This window comes from Nipponia nippon, unplaced genomic scaffold (genome assembly GCF_047370975.1).
Source record: "Nipponia nippon isolate SJK-2023a ecotype South Korea unplaced genomic scaffold, ASM4737097v1 scaffold_3, whole genome shotgun sequence".
NCBI classification, from domain to species: domain Eukaryota; kingdom Metazoa; phylum Chordata; class Aves; order Pelecaniformes; family Threskiornithidae; genus Nipponia; species Nipponia nippon.
This window is the reverse complement of record NW_028262347.1, coordinates 111,263,053-111,281,354: the sequence shown is the minus strand read 5'-3', so window position 1 is coordinate 111,281,354 and position 18,302 is coordinate 111,263,053. Positions and strand designations below refer to the sequence as shown.

The 18,302-nt window shown below is 62.0% G+C and overlaps 1 protein-coding gene across 6 annotated transcripts in view; it reads right to left on the bottom strand.

Moving 5' to 3' along the window:
• KCNIP2 (potassium voltage-gated channel interacting protein 2) overlaps positions 1–18,302 on the bottom strand; it is a 47,487-nt gene that overhangs the window by 25,467 nt on the left and 3,718 nt on the right. Inside the window, exon 1 of one of the 6 annotated variants that reach the window (XM_087763771.1) lies at positions 7,849–8,014. The exons of the other annotated variants lie outside the window; for them this stretch is intronic. Coding sequence (XP_087619897.1) covers positions 7,849–7,879 — 31 coding nt within the window. The 5' untranslated portion in view covers positions 7,880–8,014. Of the gene's footprint in view, positions 1–7,848; positions 8,015–18,302 lie in introns of those variants that run through there. 6 annotated transcript variants of the gene reach the window in all.

Sequence of the window (18,302 nt, the reverse complement as noted above, 5' to 3'; positions counted from 1 at the left end):
GCCTCCCGTGAGCATCTTCAGCTTTGCCCCACACAGAGCCCAGTGCAACCCCTCTGCCTGGGGCTGAATCGCTCAGCAGCGCTCAGCACCTAAACAGCATTTCCCCCCTCCCCAAATAACCCCACAGAGCCCACCAGACAGAGACCCCCCCCCTCCTGCAGAACAGAGCCTCCGTGCCCCCAAGGCAGCACGTACCTTGGGAGAGGGTCCCGGTGAGAAACTGGTAGAAGAAGCGGATCACCCGGCCCAGCTGCCTCTTGCAGCGCTGCTGGCAGTGGCTCATGGCTCCAGCTCACAGCGCTGGGGAGGGACCCAGTCGCACCCCCTCCCGGCTGGCAAACAGCCCCCCAGCTCCTCCGAGCAGCAGGCGATGCCTGGGGGAAGACAGAGCCTTCCTTGCCTGGAGCGAGCCTGCGGGCATCGGCGGCAGGTCCAGCCCGGCGGAGAGGGCACAGGCAGCGCCCGGCAGCGCAGCAGCCGCCAGGCCCCACTCCCAGGCGGCAGGCAGCCAGCCGGGAAGTTTTGTGCTGGGGTGCTCCTGTGCAGGCTGGCTGCGATCCAGAGGGGCCGGGGGGCTGGTGGCGGTGCCCCTCCCAGGGCTTAGGCACACAAAAGCTGATCACAAGCTCGGCGAGGGAGTGGGGTGCCCAGGTGAACCCTCCGGTGCCATGCCAGCCCACCGGCCCCCTCCGTGCGGCAAAGTTGCAGGGAGAGGCAGGGAGTAGCAGCAGGGGGATGCTCGGAGCCAGGGAGCCCAGCGGTGCCAGCCAGCTCTCCGGGAGAGGCGGATGGACGCCTCCCTGGCTGGCAGAGCCCCGGGTTGCCCCTGGCTCCTGGTCCGCCCCTTGCCACCAGCTCGACCCGGCACTTCACGCCCCGGCTGGCCGGGAACCAGAGGCAGGTTGGTATGGCAACCCGCAGACTCCACAGGTCCCGCTGACCAATGAGGCACTGCTGCATCCCAGGGCCGCCTCTCTCCAAGAGCAGGGAAGGATGCGCCTTCCGGAGGGGAGCCGGCACCGAGAGCATCCTGCATCCTTGGGCATCAGCCCTCCGCTCCCACTATCAAGCGCTGCGAGTATCCTGCATCCCTGAGCATCAATCATCTGCTCCGGCCAGCCGGTGCCGTGAGTGTCCTGCATCCCCGGACATCAACCATCCAGCACTGCGAGTGTCCTGCATCCCTGTGGCAACAGCGCTCCAGCACTGCAAGCATCCTGCCTCCCCGGGCATCAGCCCTCCAGCGCTGCGAGCATCCTGCATCCCCGGGCACCAACCACCCGCTCCCACTGGCTCCATGCAGGGGAGGAGACAAGGATCAGTGCAAGGATGGGAGGAAGAGGAGTCAGACTCCCAGACCGCCCAGGGCTGAGAGCTGCTCGCTCCAAAGCTCAGCCTGACAGCGAGTTGCTAGCTTGCACAGTATGTCAGAGCCAGAAGAGAGTCTGGCGCGTGGCGGCGGTGGGATTTCCCTGCTTCCAGAGCCAGCCCAAGATGCTCTGTGCAGACTGGCGATCACATCCCTTCCCCAAGTCCCATTTTCCCAGCTGCAGTTCCCCCTCCACCTCACACCCCACACCAGCAGGATCTCTCGGCTCTGCATCCATCCAGGCTCTATTATCTCATAAGCTTCATTTCTTATTAATGGGGGAGGAAGTGAAGAAAAAGAGAACTGATGGAAAATATAGCTTCTGGTCCCTTGGGGATGGAGAAGAGGGTGCAGGCTTGATCCAGCCAGGACCAGTCAGACTGCCCAGTTCCTACCAATGCCTCAACAAGGAGTCCCAAGGGAAGGGGCAGGAGCCCCCCCAGGGGTTGGTATGGGGTAAGCTCACCCCCTGCTCCCCAAAAGAAGGGCTATCCCCTCCAAACCAAGCCCTCCCCATCTGTTATGCTGGCTATGCCCCTGCAAAGAGGGGCAGCCCCCCAACAGAGAGCCCCCACACCATGGCAGACAGTGCCCCGGGGCAGGGGGGGGGGGATAGGCACCAGGGGATGCCGCACTGGTCGCTGCAGGGCTGAGCCAGGTTTGGGGAGACCCTACAGCAAGGCATGACACAGCACACCAGGGGTTTGCAACCCTACTGTTTTGCAACCCACAAAGCCCCGGGCCAGGGAAGGGCTGCAAGGGACATCGGCCCTGCAGGAGGATGGGGACAGCCCAGGCCAGCCGAGGCAGAGCCTGCAGCTCAGCGGACACAGAGGCACAGCTGCAGGGCCGGCCTGAGAATACAACACCCCGACTGAACCTATCCCCTGCAGACCACCTGCCTACAGCTGAAAGCTCAGAAATTTGGGCTGCCAGCGGTGCCCAGTCCCCTCCTGCCACCTTCCAGGGACAAGTCAGGGGTTTAGGACCCTCGTCCTTATCTATGATATCCAGGAGCCCCGCTCCTGGCTCAAACCCACAATACAAACAATGCAATGATCAGATCCTGTGAGCTGTGTGACACAAGGCCAAATCCTGCAAACGCAGAGCTCCCCCCATGCTGGGGGAGAGACCCAGCTCCGCTGTACCACCGCGGGGCCTGGCCGGCACAACTCAGCCCGCGGCAGCCGCAGCGTCCCAAAAGCCCGTGGGATACAGGAGAGGCGGCAGAACAGCCACAGGAGGGTGCCAGAGCCCGCAGGACCTGACAGCAAACAAAACCTGAAGATCCAGCCCAAAACAGCCATCCAGCTTCTTGGGAGCCAGATCCCACCTGGCCAGGACGGTTGCTCCATCCCAGCATGTCCCAGGCAGGTGGGAGATGCAAGCGCTGTCCTGTGCACCCTGATCGTGATGGCCATGTGGGATAGTGGAGCTCATATGCCCCGCCATCAGCATGCGTAGACCACCCCACACCAGCCTGCAGGGACACGGCGGGAGAGAAGAGCCCAGCACCCATGTCACCCATCGCACCTCCAGGCTCGGCTGCCCACCAGCATCGCTGGGTGCTACAACCAGTCCAGAACTGGACAGTGATTTCCAAAGGAGCATCCCCCTCCAGGTTGGCCCTTGGCTCTCCAGAGAGGCCCTCGTGCACTGACACCAAGACAGAAGCTCACAAGGACCACATGGACTGAGCCAGGGGACTGTCCTCTCCTCCTGCACGCTGCACCCAGCAACCCACAGCAGGTATTTTTCAAGGACGGTGCATTGCAGAGAGCCGTGAGTCAGCTTGCTCCCATCCCAGGGCTCCCTCCGAGCACACGCTCCCCAGGCTGGCACCAAGGACCACATGTCTCGCCCCTGCAGAAGGGCAGCAAAGCCACTCGGTCACTGACCCACCTCTCCCCTGCAAGACAAACAGGAATCCAGCAGAAAACAAAAGCAAGCCACAAAGCAGGGCTGTTGAGCCCACTCTTAGACACACTTTCTTGCTGACAAGCCATCACCTGGGTCACAGACACCATGGGTGCCACTGCAGGGTGCACTCCACCAGCCTCCTGCCCCACCTGTGCTTCTCCCAAACCTGCTCCCCCCGCGAGGAAGCCAGTGGTCCCCCAGCCCCTGCCCCAGCCCCGGGGGAACTCCAGTCCCCGCAGTGCCTCACAGGGCAAAGGACATCATCTCCCAAAGGGACATTTTGAGCCAGCCCATGTCCCCAGAGCATCTGCTGGAGCCCCAAAAGGGGACACAGCATTGCCAGAGCCACAGCGATGGGAAGGAGGAAGACCATGGCTCCAGGCTCTGTCTCCAGCTGTGCTCCCACCATGTGCTCTCAGGGGGAGCAGCCGCCCCACACCTCCCAGTGCCGAGACTGCACTGGGGACTGGCCCAGCTCCCCGCTGTAGGGTGTAAACGGCAAATTCAGGGAGAGCGGAGTGCAAAATTGTCCCCCACTTCCCTGACCCCCAATCCCTGCTGCCTGCCTGCAGGTTTTGAGGCTGTGCCAGGACACCTCCAGCTTGGATGCACAGGAGCCCAGGGCAGCCCACGCAAGGCCTGTGCGGTGCCACGGCCCGTGGGGTGCCGCGGTCTGGCCCACGGACTGTGAACGCCACCGTGCCGTTGCTGCTGCCTGACGCTGAGAGGAGCCCCCGTACAGCGCAGCAGCAGCCGCAGGGCCGCGGGGAGGTGAGCCGGGGACACGGTTCATTCAGACGGCTGTGGCGGCTGATGGCACACGGGGGACAGGAGGGGACACGTGCAGTTGTGTGGGAGCACGCAGGCAAGCGTGGCCACCTGGGCAAGGCCGCGCACACGTCTGCAAGGAGGCACGGGAACCGTGGAGGCCATCTGTGCACGGACACGAGGCCACTGTGCTCTGCTGGCAGACCCTTGCAGGCTGAAGGGACAGTGACAGCACCGCCGGGGAGGGGGACACGGCACAGCTGTCCACACCAGAGCCATCGCTTTCTTCCCTGCCCAGGTCCTCTCCTCCTGAGATGGCTTCTTGGCAGACACATCCTTCCTAAGCCACCGACATATGGGCTGGTACCTGCCGTGGGAGCGCTGGGGGCAGGGAGCAGCCGGGGGAATTCACGCTGGTTCCTGGCCATGAAACATTCATTAGCGCAGCCCGAAGAGGAGGGGAAAAATAAAAGATAAACACAAGTGGGGGGGAAGCACACACAACACTTGCAGATGGCTTGGCACGGCACTGACAAGCCCATGGGGTGCCTGGATCAAGGTCTTCAGGGCTGGCACTTGTATGTGGGTCCCCTGGTGCCCGTGCAAAGCCTGTCCCACTGTCACGGGTGTCGTGGGCATGTGAGCACCCCTGGAAAATGCAGCCAGGAGACAGCCATCCTTGCAGGCAGCCACACACTTGTGTGCACACCCAGCAAGTGCAGGGACACCCTGGGACATGAATATCCCTGAGGGGCACCACGCCAGGCTGGTGCTTGGGGGCCATTCCTGCCTGTGCCAGCCCTGGATGGTGCCTGGGCTTCAAAGCGTTTCAGCCCAGGTCACACGCCCCAGGGACAGGACCAGAGCAGGGCTCCAGGCCAGGCCCACCCCGACCTGGGCATCTGGGGGCTCTCTGGGGTCATCCTGGGGCTGGCAGAGGGCAAACCCCTGCAACAGCATCTGCCAACAACGTCTCTGTCAAGGAGGAAGGAAAATCAGGGCGGGAAGGAGACACATTTCCATTAATGAGGAAGGGGAATCAAGGTGGGAAGGATGCAGGGCACCCTGCAGCCCTGTGCCAAACCTCAAGCCACCACTCAGATCTACAGAGACTGGGCAGACACCATGGTCTCTCTGTCCTTAAATCCAGGAGACACCTTTTTTGGGGGACAGAGGGCACACACATTCCAGCAATGCCAAACCTATGGCTGCTTGCAGGGGACCAGGCGGCTCCTGGCTGGAGGGAGGGCTCAGCAAGGCTCACACCAGAGCCAGGACACGCAGAGGGACGAGGAGGAGTACATCCCAGCAGCAGGGACTGCAGGAGCCCTTCGAGCCCCCAGTCCCAGACACATCACATCGGGGTGGGTGGCTCCATGGGAGCCAAACACGGCTGCCGTCCACAGAGGAAGGCTCAACACAGCCAGCCCTGCGTGGGGTCCTGCCACCGCTCCTGCCTCCTGCCAGCCCTGGGGACCCGCAGCCTCCGGGACTTGGGGAAGTGCTGAAAACATGATGCCAGAGAAAATAAATAAGGCAGCTAATGAGGTAATTTGCATAGCTATTAGCAGGCAGGATTTGCAGTGGTTCTGACATGGGATGTGCTGTCACGGTAAAGCGCAGCCCGGGGGCTCTGGAGGTGCTTGCAGAGGGAAACGCACAGCACAACCGTGCTGCATGGGCCCACCGCAGGCACCTGCCACCCCACCCCGCCTGCCTCCCGGGCTGGGGAAGCAACAGGGACAGGAGCAAACTGAGCAAGGAGGCAGGAGGAAAGCTCAGAGTGGGGCAGACAGCCTGAGAGGAGCGGTGTGCTCTAACCGTGAGCCCGTGCTGCCTTTGGCCACACACCCCAGGGCTTGGCCCTGAGATGTACAGACCACGGGGCAGCATGCGGCTCCTACCTTGCTGAGGCGCGCAGAGAGCATCCATGAAAGGGTGAGCTTGTGAAGGCCACGGAAGAGCTGCCAGCAGCCCAGGCTGCCTCGTGGGGCAGCCCCGCTGTGGCACAGCCAGCTGGCTCCCCATCCAGAGCCGGCTGCAGCTCCCTGCATCCCTTACCTCCTCTTACTCCCCTGTGAACCTGGCCCAAAATACATCCCAGGACCAGCACAAACCCTTTCCTACCTCACCCTGGCTGCCAGCAAACCCAGCTCGCTCTGACTCCCAGATGAAGGTGCCATTTTGGGGTATGGGGCTGTGCAAGAAGCCCAATGGCAGCACAAGCTCTGCATCGTGGCTGCTCCCATCCTTAGATGCTCGGTTCAGGAATTGCCGCACTGTGCCAGGCAGGAGGACACTGGACATCCTGGTACCCCCAGGGATGCAGGGGCAACACACCTGCAACCTGCGAAGCTGCCGGATCCCCAGCCTGCTCTGCTGAGATAAATGCCCTGTAAATTTGCCATGTGATGGAGAGGGGTAGCGTGCAGGGCCACCCTTCCCCCGGGCTGCCAGGGCACGTCTGGCTTTGATCACAAACCTGCGGTGACAGCTCAGCTCGTTCCTAGTCGATGGATCTTGTTAAAAAATACATGTGACGTGATCCATCTGCTGGGGAAGGCACTGCCAGGGAAGGAGCCTGGCCCAGCGCTGTGCACCGGTCCCACAGCACTGACCTGCCAGCAGCTGGCACGCAGTGGGTGATACGGCAGCAGCCTGGCTCTGGTGGCACCGGGCTGGGGACTGGGACATGCCCCAGCCAGCAGGCTGAGCCCATTGCCGAGCTCCAAAGCACCCCTGCAATGCAGGGAAAGGATGGGGGCACCCCCACCATCTGATGGCAGAGACAAGCAGAAAGACCCAACGGATGGGTGGTCGGATGGACAGACAGACACAAGCTCCACCAGCAACTTGGGTGGTGGGTGTCAGACAAAGACCAGGGCCAGAGCCCCTCAGGGACCACCCTGGTGCATCCATCACCCCCATCACTCCCTGTGATGGCCCCCAGCCCTCCAGGTTACGCTGAGGCACTAACTCCTCCCAAGCTGTATTTTTTAAGTCAGTTCTGCTAAATATTTCAGGGATTTACAGAGAAAAGCTCTCTGTGCTCGGCGGCACGTGGGTCCCATTGGCATCACGCAGGCGGCCGCAGACACCCCCCGCCCCCGATGGGCCGTGAATAATTCATCGCCCCCACGCATGGAGTAGCAGGCAGCAGGGAGGAGGGGACAAGGCAGGGGGGACAGGCTCCATCGCCCCCCACCCAGGCTCCTGGGATGCACCCCAAGACCCTCCATGCCCTGCAAAGGGAGGGCAAAGCGGAAGGCAAAGACCAGCACCAACATCTGCAGGGAAACAAGCATGGGGAAGGGAAAAGAGCCAGAAGCTGAGCCCAGCCCTGGTTATAGGACAGGCGTGTCGAGACAGCAGCGGTAAGTAAGGACACCACTGCCTGCCTGTAGCACCCGGGGCTGTTTCTGAGCTTGTTGGGTCCGCAAAACACAGCGACTCTGGGGGCACCCAGTATATATCAGGCAATAGAGCAGCACAGCCCCCGGACCTCCAAAGAGCACAGCCTTCACCAAGTGGGGACATCACCGTCTGGAGGTGCACAGCTCACGCCGGGGCACAACACAGCCACAGCATCTCCTTAACCTGAACCGGCATCTTTGTGCCCCTTGGATGCCCACTCACGGCACCCCATGGGGAGCAGCAGGGGTTTCCATCCCCAGCACACCCCCCCCGCATCCCCAGGCTTGTTCCAGCTCCCACTCCAAACCTCACTGGGGTCTCCTGAACTGCGAGGCTGGGAAAAATCTCAGCCAGTGATGCCAGCCCTGCTCCCAAACCTGCTCCGGTGGAGAGCATGGCCCTCAGCATCCCACCAGGCTGCTGTGTGTCCTGGCCTCCCAGCGCGCTCCCCTCCAGCCTTGCCACGCTCACCACCCCACACTAAGACATGGTGATAGCTACAAATTAATGAGCCCCATGCAATCACGCACAGGTTGGGCTCCGATAAATGGGAGATGGCACTAGGCTAATTTCCTTGCAATCAGCGCTCTCTCAGCCGCCGACAGCTCCAGCTCAGCACGGCGACAGGAGGAAACGCAGCAGGGACGGGCTGAGACGCGACCTCAGCTCCCACGTGTGCAGGCAGCGTGGGGCTGCCTGCGGGCCAGGCAGCGGGGCACCCTCGACCACTGAGCCAGGCGCTGCCGGGCTGAGCAGCACGGGAAAAGCTATTAGCATCACAGCTTATCCAGGGGCTCCAGCATGCGCCGGCTGCACAGCTGGGAGAGGGAGATAAGGCGACCGAGGGATCCCGGGGAGGGGAAACATACTTCAAATGGCAGGAATCTCCCCCAAAATGGACTTGGCTTGTAGGCACCGAGAGCGTTTGCTGCTATTAATAACTCTGGTGCTGCAACAAGGCGCCTGCCCCCCACTCCCCGTCTCGGACCCTCCCTGCACAGGGAGATGCAGCAACAAGGCAGGGAAGGAGAGCAAAGCAACGCTGCAGATGCAGCTGAGGTCCTGACCCACAGCTCCTCACCTGTCCCCACGCCAACAGCCCCTGGCACTGGCCTGAAATCCCTGGATGGGTGACAACTTGGCTGGGGAAACCTGGGGGGCTTAGGGCAGGGGAGACACACAAGGTCAGTGCTGCCCCTCCAACAGCCTACAGCCCAAATGTGCCTTTCTCCAGCCTCAACCCCAGACGCTGTGCAGCCCCACGGCCGGGCTGATGGCCCCCCACGCCACCACCGACCCACTCCCCACTCATACCCCGAGTGATGGCTCAGCCCTCTGGCCCCCTGCCCAGCACTCCCTGCCCAATGGGGCAGCAGGGCCATGCAGCCTGCATCTCCAGGGCACCCGCTCAGCCCACTGCCAGCCCGAGGGGGCCCCCAGAGACTGCCTTTTTAAACTGACATTTTGGGGACAGGAAAGCTATTTTTGGTTATTTCAGAGGCAGTGTTTCCATTGCAGTTTGTCTGCCTCCGCCGGAGGAAGGGATGCTCTCCCTGGGGGGTGCCGTGGCAGGCGGCTTTGTGTTGGGCTGTGGTGCTCAGCACCAGCTCTGCACCACTGCGTCGTCCTCACCCCCGCCTGCTGCCTACACAGCACCTGCAGCCAACAGGCCCAGGAGCAGGTGGGAAAAGACATCCCTAGGTTCCCACCTGGGCACGAGGGTCAGGAGCATCCCACCCGGCAGAGGGGCTGGTGGAGGCACAGAGCAGAGCCTGGGGACCATGCTCCCACCCGGGACCTCCCCAGCATCAGCAAGATGTCTTTTTCACACACCTTGGTGAGACACCACCAAAAATGAGCACACAGAAGCTGAGCAGCCCCCCCTTCCCTGGAGCCCCCAAGCACTCTTGATAAGAATAAATGTGCCTGGCAATTACTGGGGGGGAGAGTACGGTCTCCCAGTGCAAGACCTGCTGAGAGGCTCAGAAATAAATATGTTAATAATCAAATATCCATCCTGCGCCTGAGCTCACGGGAGGACTTTCAAGTCTAATTAGCAGCAGATTTGTACCACCGCTGCCTGGGCTCGAGGGACAATTTGCCGTGGTTCCCACGAAGCGAGAGGCTCTGTTATAATTAGCCAGCAGCATCCTGTCTGCAAGGATTACCTCCAAATCCCCCCTGCACGCCGGGCTGGGGGGCAGGCAGGACCCAGGTAAGCCAAGATGAGAGATGCCCCCAGGCTTTGATCTGTGCAAAGCAACTCCTGAGCCGCAAATCCAGGGCGGGCAGGAGGACAAGCAGCGAGGACAGGCAGCACACCAGGAGGAGAGGCACCCCAAGCCTGCAGGTCACCCCACGCTCCCCTGCTTGCATGCAACCCCTATGTGGGCAGGGAGCTCCTCTGCCCACAGCATCCTGCCACGAAGGCCCAAAGTGACCCTAAAAACCTCTCCATCCCCAGACCAATCATTTCCAAGCCAGGCCCCCGGCACCCAGGGCTGCCCACAGCTCCAGGAGGCCAGTCCCCAAATGGGAGACATTTTCCAGTCTACCCCGGTCACACATCTTGTACATCTCAACACCAACGCAAAGAGCTGCCCCCACCCTCCACGAGATGGAAGCTAAGCGTAGCTTGTGATGTTGCTTGCACAACCAACAGCGGGTGCACGGTGCACTGCGAGGGAGGGGATTGCATCTGCAGAGACCCAGTTCCTCGCTGCAGGCAAACACAAACCTCAGGGCTTGGCAACAGTTTGGTGACGTTCATCAATCCCCGCCCGGGCCGGGCTGCCCTGCTGCAGCTCGGTGCAGCGCTTTGTCTCGGGTAGATGGAAATCCTGTCAGATCAGACCTTTCCCCAGTCCATCAAAGCAGGAGAGGCAGTGCTCCGGGGAGCGCTCCCACTGCCCCTGCCCATGTGTTTTTAAACAGGGCCGCATTTCTGGTGCTACAGCTCCTTGTGGGGTGGCTGGGATGGGGAGAAAGGGGCACCCAGGGGAGCAAGACGTGGGGGCAGCACCTGGAGGTGCACCACTGCCGGTGCCCAAACTGGGACCAGCCTCCTGGGGAAGGCACAAAGGTGGAGAGACAGTGGAGGAATGAGGGAAGGGGTGGAGAGAGAGCAGAGGGAGCCATGCACACGCTGAGGACCAATGGCACAACCGAGGACGCTCCACCAAGCGGGGAGCAGGACCCACGCGCCCGGCCCTGCGAGGGAAGTGCCTGGCAGATACTCAGCTGGAGCTCACCGACCCACCAGCAGCTGCCAGGGACACTCATTAGCACCAACTAATTGCGGGCAGAGGCGGCTGGCCTGGCAGCGGGCACCTTGCCCTCACACTCCTCCTGGCCTGGCAGCAGGCATGGCTCCAAGCCAAACGGAGAATTACAGACAGGGCCATGGCGGTCGCATCCAGAGCACCTCCTCGGGGATGGCCTGAACATGTCTGTGCCAGAGATGCTGTGCCCATGAACAGCAAAATCAGCGCTTCATCCCTCATGGGCACGAAGGTACCCTGTGTTCAGCCATGCCCCCCGAGCCAGGGCACAGCCCTCCCCATCCAGCTCCTCTGCCACCCCTGAGAGACCTCCCCAGCACCACTGGGTTGTTCGTGATGGTGAACAAGGGGTTACCAGCCCCTTACTTCCCCACAGTTATTTAATTAAGCAGTGATAAAAGGAAAGACGTATTATCCGGAGAGTGACAGCGGGTTGTAATTACAGCAGGGCGGGCTGAGAAAACAAACAGCGCCGAGGGAGGCACAGGGTGGAGTGGGGCTGGGGAGCCACTGTGGCCCCTTGGGACCCACGTCCCTGCCCCAGAGCTGCGGCCCAGCTGTACCAGAGGCAGGACCCTTGGGTCTGAGGGCGACAGAGTGAGGGAAAGGCTCCTTTGCCCCATGGATGTGGTCCCAAGAGCCTCCCCCTCCAGCACACACCAGGCTGAGGTGGCCCTGATCCCTGCCCCTTCCCAGAGATGCTGGGTCTGGACCAGCCCCAGGGAGCAGCAGGTTTTCAGTGAGTTGCTTTGAAATATTAAACACCATCTCCTCCCTCCCCACGCTGCTCCGGGGCCGCCCTCTGCATCGAGGGGACTCGCTGCCCAGCTGGAGCAGGGGGACAAAGTCCCTGCTGGGACGTGGCACCCTGGAGGTGCTCTGCCTGCCCCCCACAGAGCCGGGCACGATGCCCATCCACAGGGTTCCTCCAGACTTGGGGTTGAAACTTCTGCCCCGTTTCCCACGCACAGCAAGGGGCAGGGGTGGGACATGGGGCACGGCCATGCTGCAAGCAAGCAGCTTGTGGCCCCCTTCCCATCCCGCTGCCCAGCCACGGTGCTCTCCCTGGGGATGGGGAGAGCTTCACTCCCTTGTCCCCTTCCAGGTGTTGGTGGGAGCCACTGGGCACCACTGCAGTCACAGCTGGGACACATCAGGGTGGCTCGGTCCGGAGAGATGCACAGCCACCTCCTCGCTCCTGCCCATCCTGCTCTGCGGGATGTCACCGTCCCCTGCGCAGCCCCCAGCCCCAGCCACGTCCCTTCCCTTTGCTAAATCCTCCTGCTCTCAGCCCAATCCTCTTAGGCTCCCCCTCTCCCATTGCAGCATCTTTAAATTAATGCCTGGCTGAGCGTGGGATAGAAAGAAATTAACCCTGGGCAGGGGGCAGCCTCCTCAATGCCTTTTAAAGACTAAAGCACTCTTCCCTGCCCTTCTCCCCCCCGGCTATGCAGGGGAAGAGACCTGATCTGCCACAACCACAGCGAGCATCACTCGAGCAAGGGCTCCCAGCACCCATGAGCCGGGTGGGTGAGGGCAGTGAGTCCTCCCTCCAGCCAGCCCCCTGCTTGGGAGGCTGTGAGGTCCCCAGGAGGGAGCCTCGGCCGTGCTTGGGTTTGCACCCCATGCATGGGTTTGCTATCGCCAGCAGCAACAACCAGCTGGGACCTCGCTGCGAGCCGTTCCAGAGCTGCCCTTTGGGGCTGCAGGGCCCTGAGCTGCGCAGCCTGCACCCCGGCTGGGCCGCCTTGGGGTCCCCAGCTCTGAAGCAAGAAGCCAGGAGGGATTTGGCTGCTGGTGGGAAGTGCTTGTGACCCCACGACTTGGGGAGCTCAGAGGAGCTGGAGCAGCACGTGGTGGGGACGAGGCAGAGATGTGGCAGGGATGCAGGGTGCCACAACACACATTCTGGTCAATGCAGGGGACACTTCTTGCCCACATCACCATGGAGCAGCTGGGACGAGCCCCTTTCAGAGGAGCCGTGCGAGGGCGAGCAGACACTGAGGCCACGACAAACATGTCCATCCCACCCTGCGGGGGGTCCAGGCGGGACTCGGCAGTTTCGGGAAAACATCTCAGGGAGCTGACACCGTGGCTGCTAGCGCAGTGCAGCTGTGGGACCACAACCCCAGCAAAACCTGGGATGCTCCCAGCCAGCGATCCCACTGAGCTGCCCTCTCCCGGGGCAGCGGTGGCCGGGGTGGCGGGGAGCCAGGGCCAGGCGTCACCCGCCAGAGCAGCGCTCCCACTGATCCTCTCCGTTACGCAACAAATTATTCCACTCGCATTAATGACTTTGCGGCAAAGGGGGAAATGACATGAATGATTCCCGGTGCCTGGGAGTGACTCACTTTGCACGGCGGAGGGGAGAGCGGGCGCCGGGGGAAATTTGCTCGGGTCAGCACGAGCGGTGCAGGTGGGCTCAGAAGATGCGACTTCTGGAAGGAGGGTTGGGGGGCAAAAAAGAGGTATTTAAGGGCAGATCCCACCACCCAGGAGAGGGCTGAGATGTCCCCAACGGACACTGGGATCAGCCCTAACCACAGCATATTACAGCATCCCTCTCTGTGCTGCCCAAGCCCCACACTCATTTGCTAACCTGTGCTGCAACCCCAAAACCCAGCGCCAGCGGCCATCCCTCTCCGCTCTGTGGGCAGACGGGAAGCTGAGACCCCATGCAGGTGCAACCAGGGCTGGGGGTGCTGTGCCCTGCTGCTGGACCCCCCCCCCCCCAACTCCAGCATGCCCCCAGCAGCACAGCAGGATGGGCAGGGTGGGCAGCTGCCCGCCACGGCCCTCGGGGCAGGAGTGGGGGGCAAAGGGGACCCATCACACAGGCTGCAGCACAGAGCCTGGCGCCTGACCCTCTCTCTTATCGCCCACCTCCAGGAGGCTTCACTAAATCACATAATTACAAATTCATCAATATTTCCTCCTGGAGTAAATCAAGAGCCGCAAAGGGCCAGCCAGCCCAGCCAGCCACCTCCTGGGGACACCACAGACACGCGGAGACACACCGGGGACCTCAACAACCCACGGCCAAGTAGTCCCAGGGGGACCCTGGCAGTGACAGAGGGCCAGGTGGATTATTGCCTTTAAACCCATTCAGGGGCTTTCTGTAAGCAATGCAATTTTAAAAAATTCAATCTAGGAAGAAGCGATTAACCAAACAGGCCAGGAGCAGTAGCTCGCCTGTCTAATCTCGTTAGCAAGCAGGCTGGCTCTCATTGCACCCCGCCGCAGCTGGATGGGCCGCAGTACCCAGGTGAGAGCAGCCGGATGGCTCTTCCCCGGCTCCTGCTGGGCCTGCAGGTGATCCATGGATATGCAAGTTTGCGAGTGCCTTCCTGCATCCCGCAGGGTTGCACCTTCCCCAGCCAGGCCAAGGGAAAAACCCTGGAAACCCTCTTCCCTGTGACTCAGATCCTGGCCAGACTGTCACCAATGCTCCATCCCTAAAAAGCACTTTTTTGGTGTCCAAACATGTGGGTTTGGTGATGAGAAGAAGTCAGGTAAGGAAGCCAATGCACCCCAGCCCTGCTGCTGGGGTCAGTGCCGGGAGCCAGGAGCAGGGTCCCCCTTTCTGCCCCACAGAGGCGCAGTGATGGGGTCCTGCCAGTCTCTCATGGTAGCAGCTTGCCAAGAAACCTCCCTCTGCTTCAGGCTGTTGAGCCCCTTCCCAGCAGGAATGTCACTGCCACGGGAGGTGGCTCACGGGGGCAGCAGGACAGCCCAGAAGGTCCCGTCCTGCCCAGTCAGTCCCTCCATCTCCATACAGCAGAGCTGGGGCAGTGGATTCGTGCCACCAGCCCACCTGCAGACTAAGTCACTCCATCACTGTCTCTGACCTGCTCCCGGGAGAGGGGCCGCAGGCAAAGCCATCCATCTCTGCTGCCAGCCTGGCACTGGCCCCTGGGGCTCTGAGCATCCCCTGCCTGCCCGCAGGCACCACTGCTGCTGCAGCACGGGCCTCATTGGACCTCTCCATGGGTCAGCCAGATCTCACACCACTCCCTGCCCTCCAGGACGAAGCCACCAGCTTGTCCCAGCTGCAGCCCAGGGCTCTCGGAGCAGAGCGTGGATCGGGCTCGTCTGTGTGCAGGGGCACGCAGTGTCCCCGCCTTGCACAGGGCACAGCCCCCTGTGTGCTCGCTGGGGATGGAGCTGGCGCAGGAATCAGATGGGCACTGCAGCAGCCGTGCTCAGAGCCGGGGCACCTGCTTTTATGACCCCCGGACTCTGACGTCCCCAGGTCCCCAGTGTCCCCAGCTGGGTGAGCAGGAGCAGCATGGATGGGACACCGACCCTCTTGCCACACCCCAGAGCCCCCAGCAGCAATGCTAACACTGTCCTGGGGTCGGGAGGGGTGCCGGCCACCTGAACAGGAGGGAACCCAACCTGACAGGTTCAAAAGCCAGATGGCTCCTGCCAACATGGGGCTGGAGTCACCTAGAGCCAGATGGAGCTGAGCCTGGGGGGCTGCTGTCAGATACAGGCAGAGAGGCGCAATGCTGCGAGAGCATGGGCGTGCACGAGTACAGCACCCCTGCCCACAAGTGCCCATAGGTGACTCGCCCTGGCCGGACCAGAGGGGAGACATTTGGGGAGACCCAAATTCAGACACAGGTGACACCCCGCCATGCCCCCCATCCCCATTAGCTCCTGTTGAACGTGGCAGCCATCCTGCCCCCAGCTCCCCTCCCGCAGGGCTCCGTTTCCAAACAAGCTGATTACTCACACCGCTCCCCGGGGGGCTGCACCACCCATTTTCATTTGAAGCAGAAGGCAAATTTACTCAAAAGCCAGAACCAGCCTGAGCCACGGCAGCTCAGGGCTGGGAGGACCCCGGTAAGAGCCCTGCCGCCACATCCCCTTTACAAAGCCACTTGGTAGAGTATGGCTGAAAGCAGGGCCACTCCATCCCCGCCATCCTGACCCCAGCCCTGTCCCATGCAGTGGCCTGCCAATCATCCCCATGGCATGGCACCCACCCAGCCCCTGCTGCCGGCAGAGCACCCTGGCAGGGACGGTGGGTTGAACAGGACCCCTGCACCCACCCATAGCCCCTGCCCCATGGAAAGGGGCTCCTCTCCCCCTTTGCGCCCAGGGAAGCTGCTTGTACCAGCTCCAGCAGTTCGCTTGCTCGGCAATAACCACCCCCAGGGCTCCACATCCCCTTAGCGTAGGATTTTGACCCCCAGTCCAAGCCGGAGCCCCTCACCATGGCGTTGGGGAGGCAGCCCGCCCTGGGTCAGCCCCCCCGGCGGGGCACGGCAGGGAGATTCATTTCACTAGAGGCTCATTCATCTGCAGCATGATTAAAGCCCAGGGCTGGGATCCATCCCGGCGGCAGGAGAGCGATTTGCCAGCAGATGGATTTATCATCTCCCAAGCACAGCAATTTGGCTTAAACAAAACCAAACCACTCCTCCTAATGAAAACACCACTAATGAGCAAAGCCAGCGAGGGAGGGGGAGGGCAGCTCCACTAATGGGGTCTCTTCTGGCCTTCGGGCCTGGAGTGACCCTCTGATGCCCCGGCTGCAAGGTAAGGGCATAAGGCTTAGCTCCAGCTGGGACATATGGACCCAGTATGGACCAGGAGAAACTGGAGCCTGCTCCAGGTTCCAGCTCTGCTCACTCTCCCAAACCTCCTCCTGTCCCGGCTCCCAAGGCTCTGGGTTCAACTGGTCCCAGCACACCACACAACAGGAAAGTAGCAGCACCACCGAGTCCAGACACCTTATCCAGCTGCAACACGGCCAGCCGCGGGGAAAAACTCCTCTCCGTGCCTGGACGCAGAGATGGCGAAAGAGCAAACCCCTCCCTGCCCGTGCATCGCCAGCCCCGTGCAGCAGGAGCTGTACACCTTGGCCAAAGTTGTGACAGCTCATGAATTATGCATCAGCATCTGCAGAAATCAGCGTTTAACTGCCCCGACCAAACCCACGAACTTCCTGTCAATTAATCCTGTGCCACCAATTCCCCGCAGGCTCCAACCTGCCTCTGCCTGTGGGGATGCAGCGGCGGCTGCCAAAACCTCAGCTCTGGCCTCTCCACCTGCAAAATGCAACCTGCCCGCAGGCAGTGGTACCCAGTAGCATCGTCCCCGTGTCCTCTGCCCCGTGTGTGGCTCTGCCCCAGCGTGGGCTCAGAGCAGCATCCCACCTCCCCACTGGCAGAATCTCAGCCTCTGGTCAGGAGAGGCCATGACATCCCGTGAGAGGGGGATTTATCGGCATCAAAGGGCTGCAGACAAGCCAGGACAGCAAAGAGGGAAGAGCAGAGGGGTACAGATGCCAGAGAGAGGGCGACAGCAGACAGAGATGAGGCAGTCAGGCAACGCTCCCATCACCCCGGGAAGGTGCAGCATCTGTCGAGGGCAGGGCGCTTTGGCACAGAGGGGACCCCACGGGAGCCCCCCACCCCAGTGCATGAGTGGGAGCCCTTTCCCCACCGTACCCCACCCTGACCGGGGGCCTCCTGGGGAGGTTGGGGACCTGGCTCGAGGGTCAGCCCAGCTTCCAGCCCAGCCTCACCACCGGGCTGTGGGCAGCAGGAGCAGAAGTGGCAAGCAGAGGGGGGATGCGCGGGGCAGCAGCGGCAGTGTGGGGGAGGCAGGTTAGCGGGGGAGCAGGGGGATGGGCAGCACACTCAGTTCCCACGGGCTGGACCCCCTGGGGAAAGGACGTTGGAGTGTGTCACCCCTCCTGAGGGATGCTTCTAGGAAGAGGGGATGAACCGCGCATGCTGCTGGCCACAGGGATGCAGGCAGCCGGCCCTGCCCGACCCGCGTGGGCAGGGCAGAGCAAGGTGGCCATGCAGCCTGTGCTGCTTGAGGAAGCAACTGGGCAAGAGAAGGAGCTTTGTTCTGGGCACGGGCGAAGCACTGCCATGGTCTCAGGCACAGTCCCAGTCCCCCTCCCCGGGATCCACCCCAGCAGGCAGCCCCGGCACACAGCCTGCCATGCACACTTTCAGCCGGGTGCCCGGCCAGCCCCTGCCTGCCTCCTGCCCTCAATCCCACCCCATCGGCCCCAACACCCCATCCTCCAGCTGCAGATCCCACCCCTTCCCTCTACAGACACTACTATTTGGGACAGGCTAGCACTGACACCTCCTCTGCTCCCTGGGAAATAAATTCTCCCTCTTGCAGGTGGAAGTCCTACGCTATGGCAAGCTCTCAGAGATTTTCCTCGCACCCAGCTGAGCACAGGCTGCGAGCAGCCACGATGGAGCCGTCAGGTTTGCTGGCAGCAGAACAAGCCCCTGGCGCAGCCCTAGATCTGCCCATCACCTGGTACCCGCCAGCAGCAGACGCGTCGCCGGGGCACGGCTCTCGGGCTTTACCCCACAGCAGGGACCGGAGCCCGGCTCCCGCTGTTCTCCCACCAACCCCACTGACCCGTCCTCCCCTTGGCGTGTTCACAGGGGACAGCTCGGCCCCATTCCTCCTTTCTTACAGCCACGGGGAGAGATGCCTCTGAAACACCTTCCCTCCAGGTAGGGAGGAGAGCTCAGCCAGAGGCTGCACTGCCACTACACTGGTCC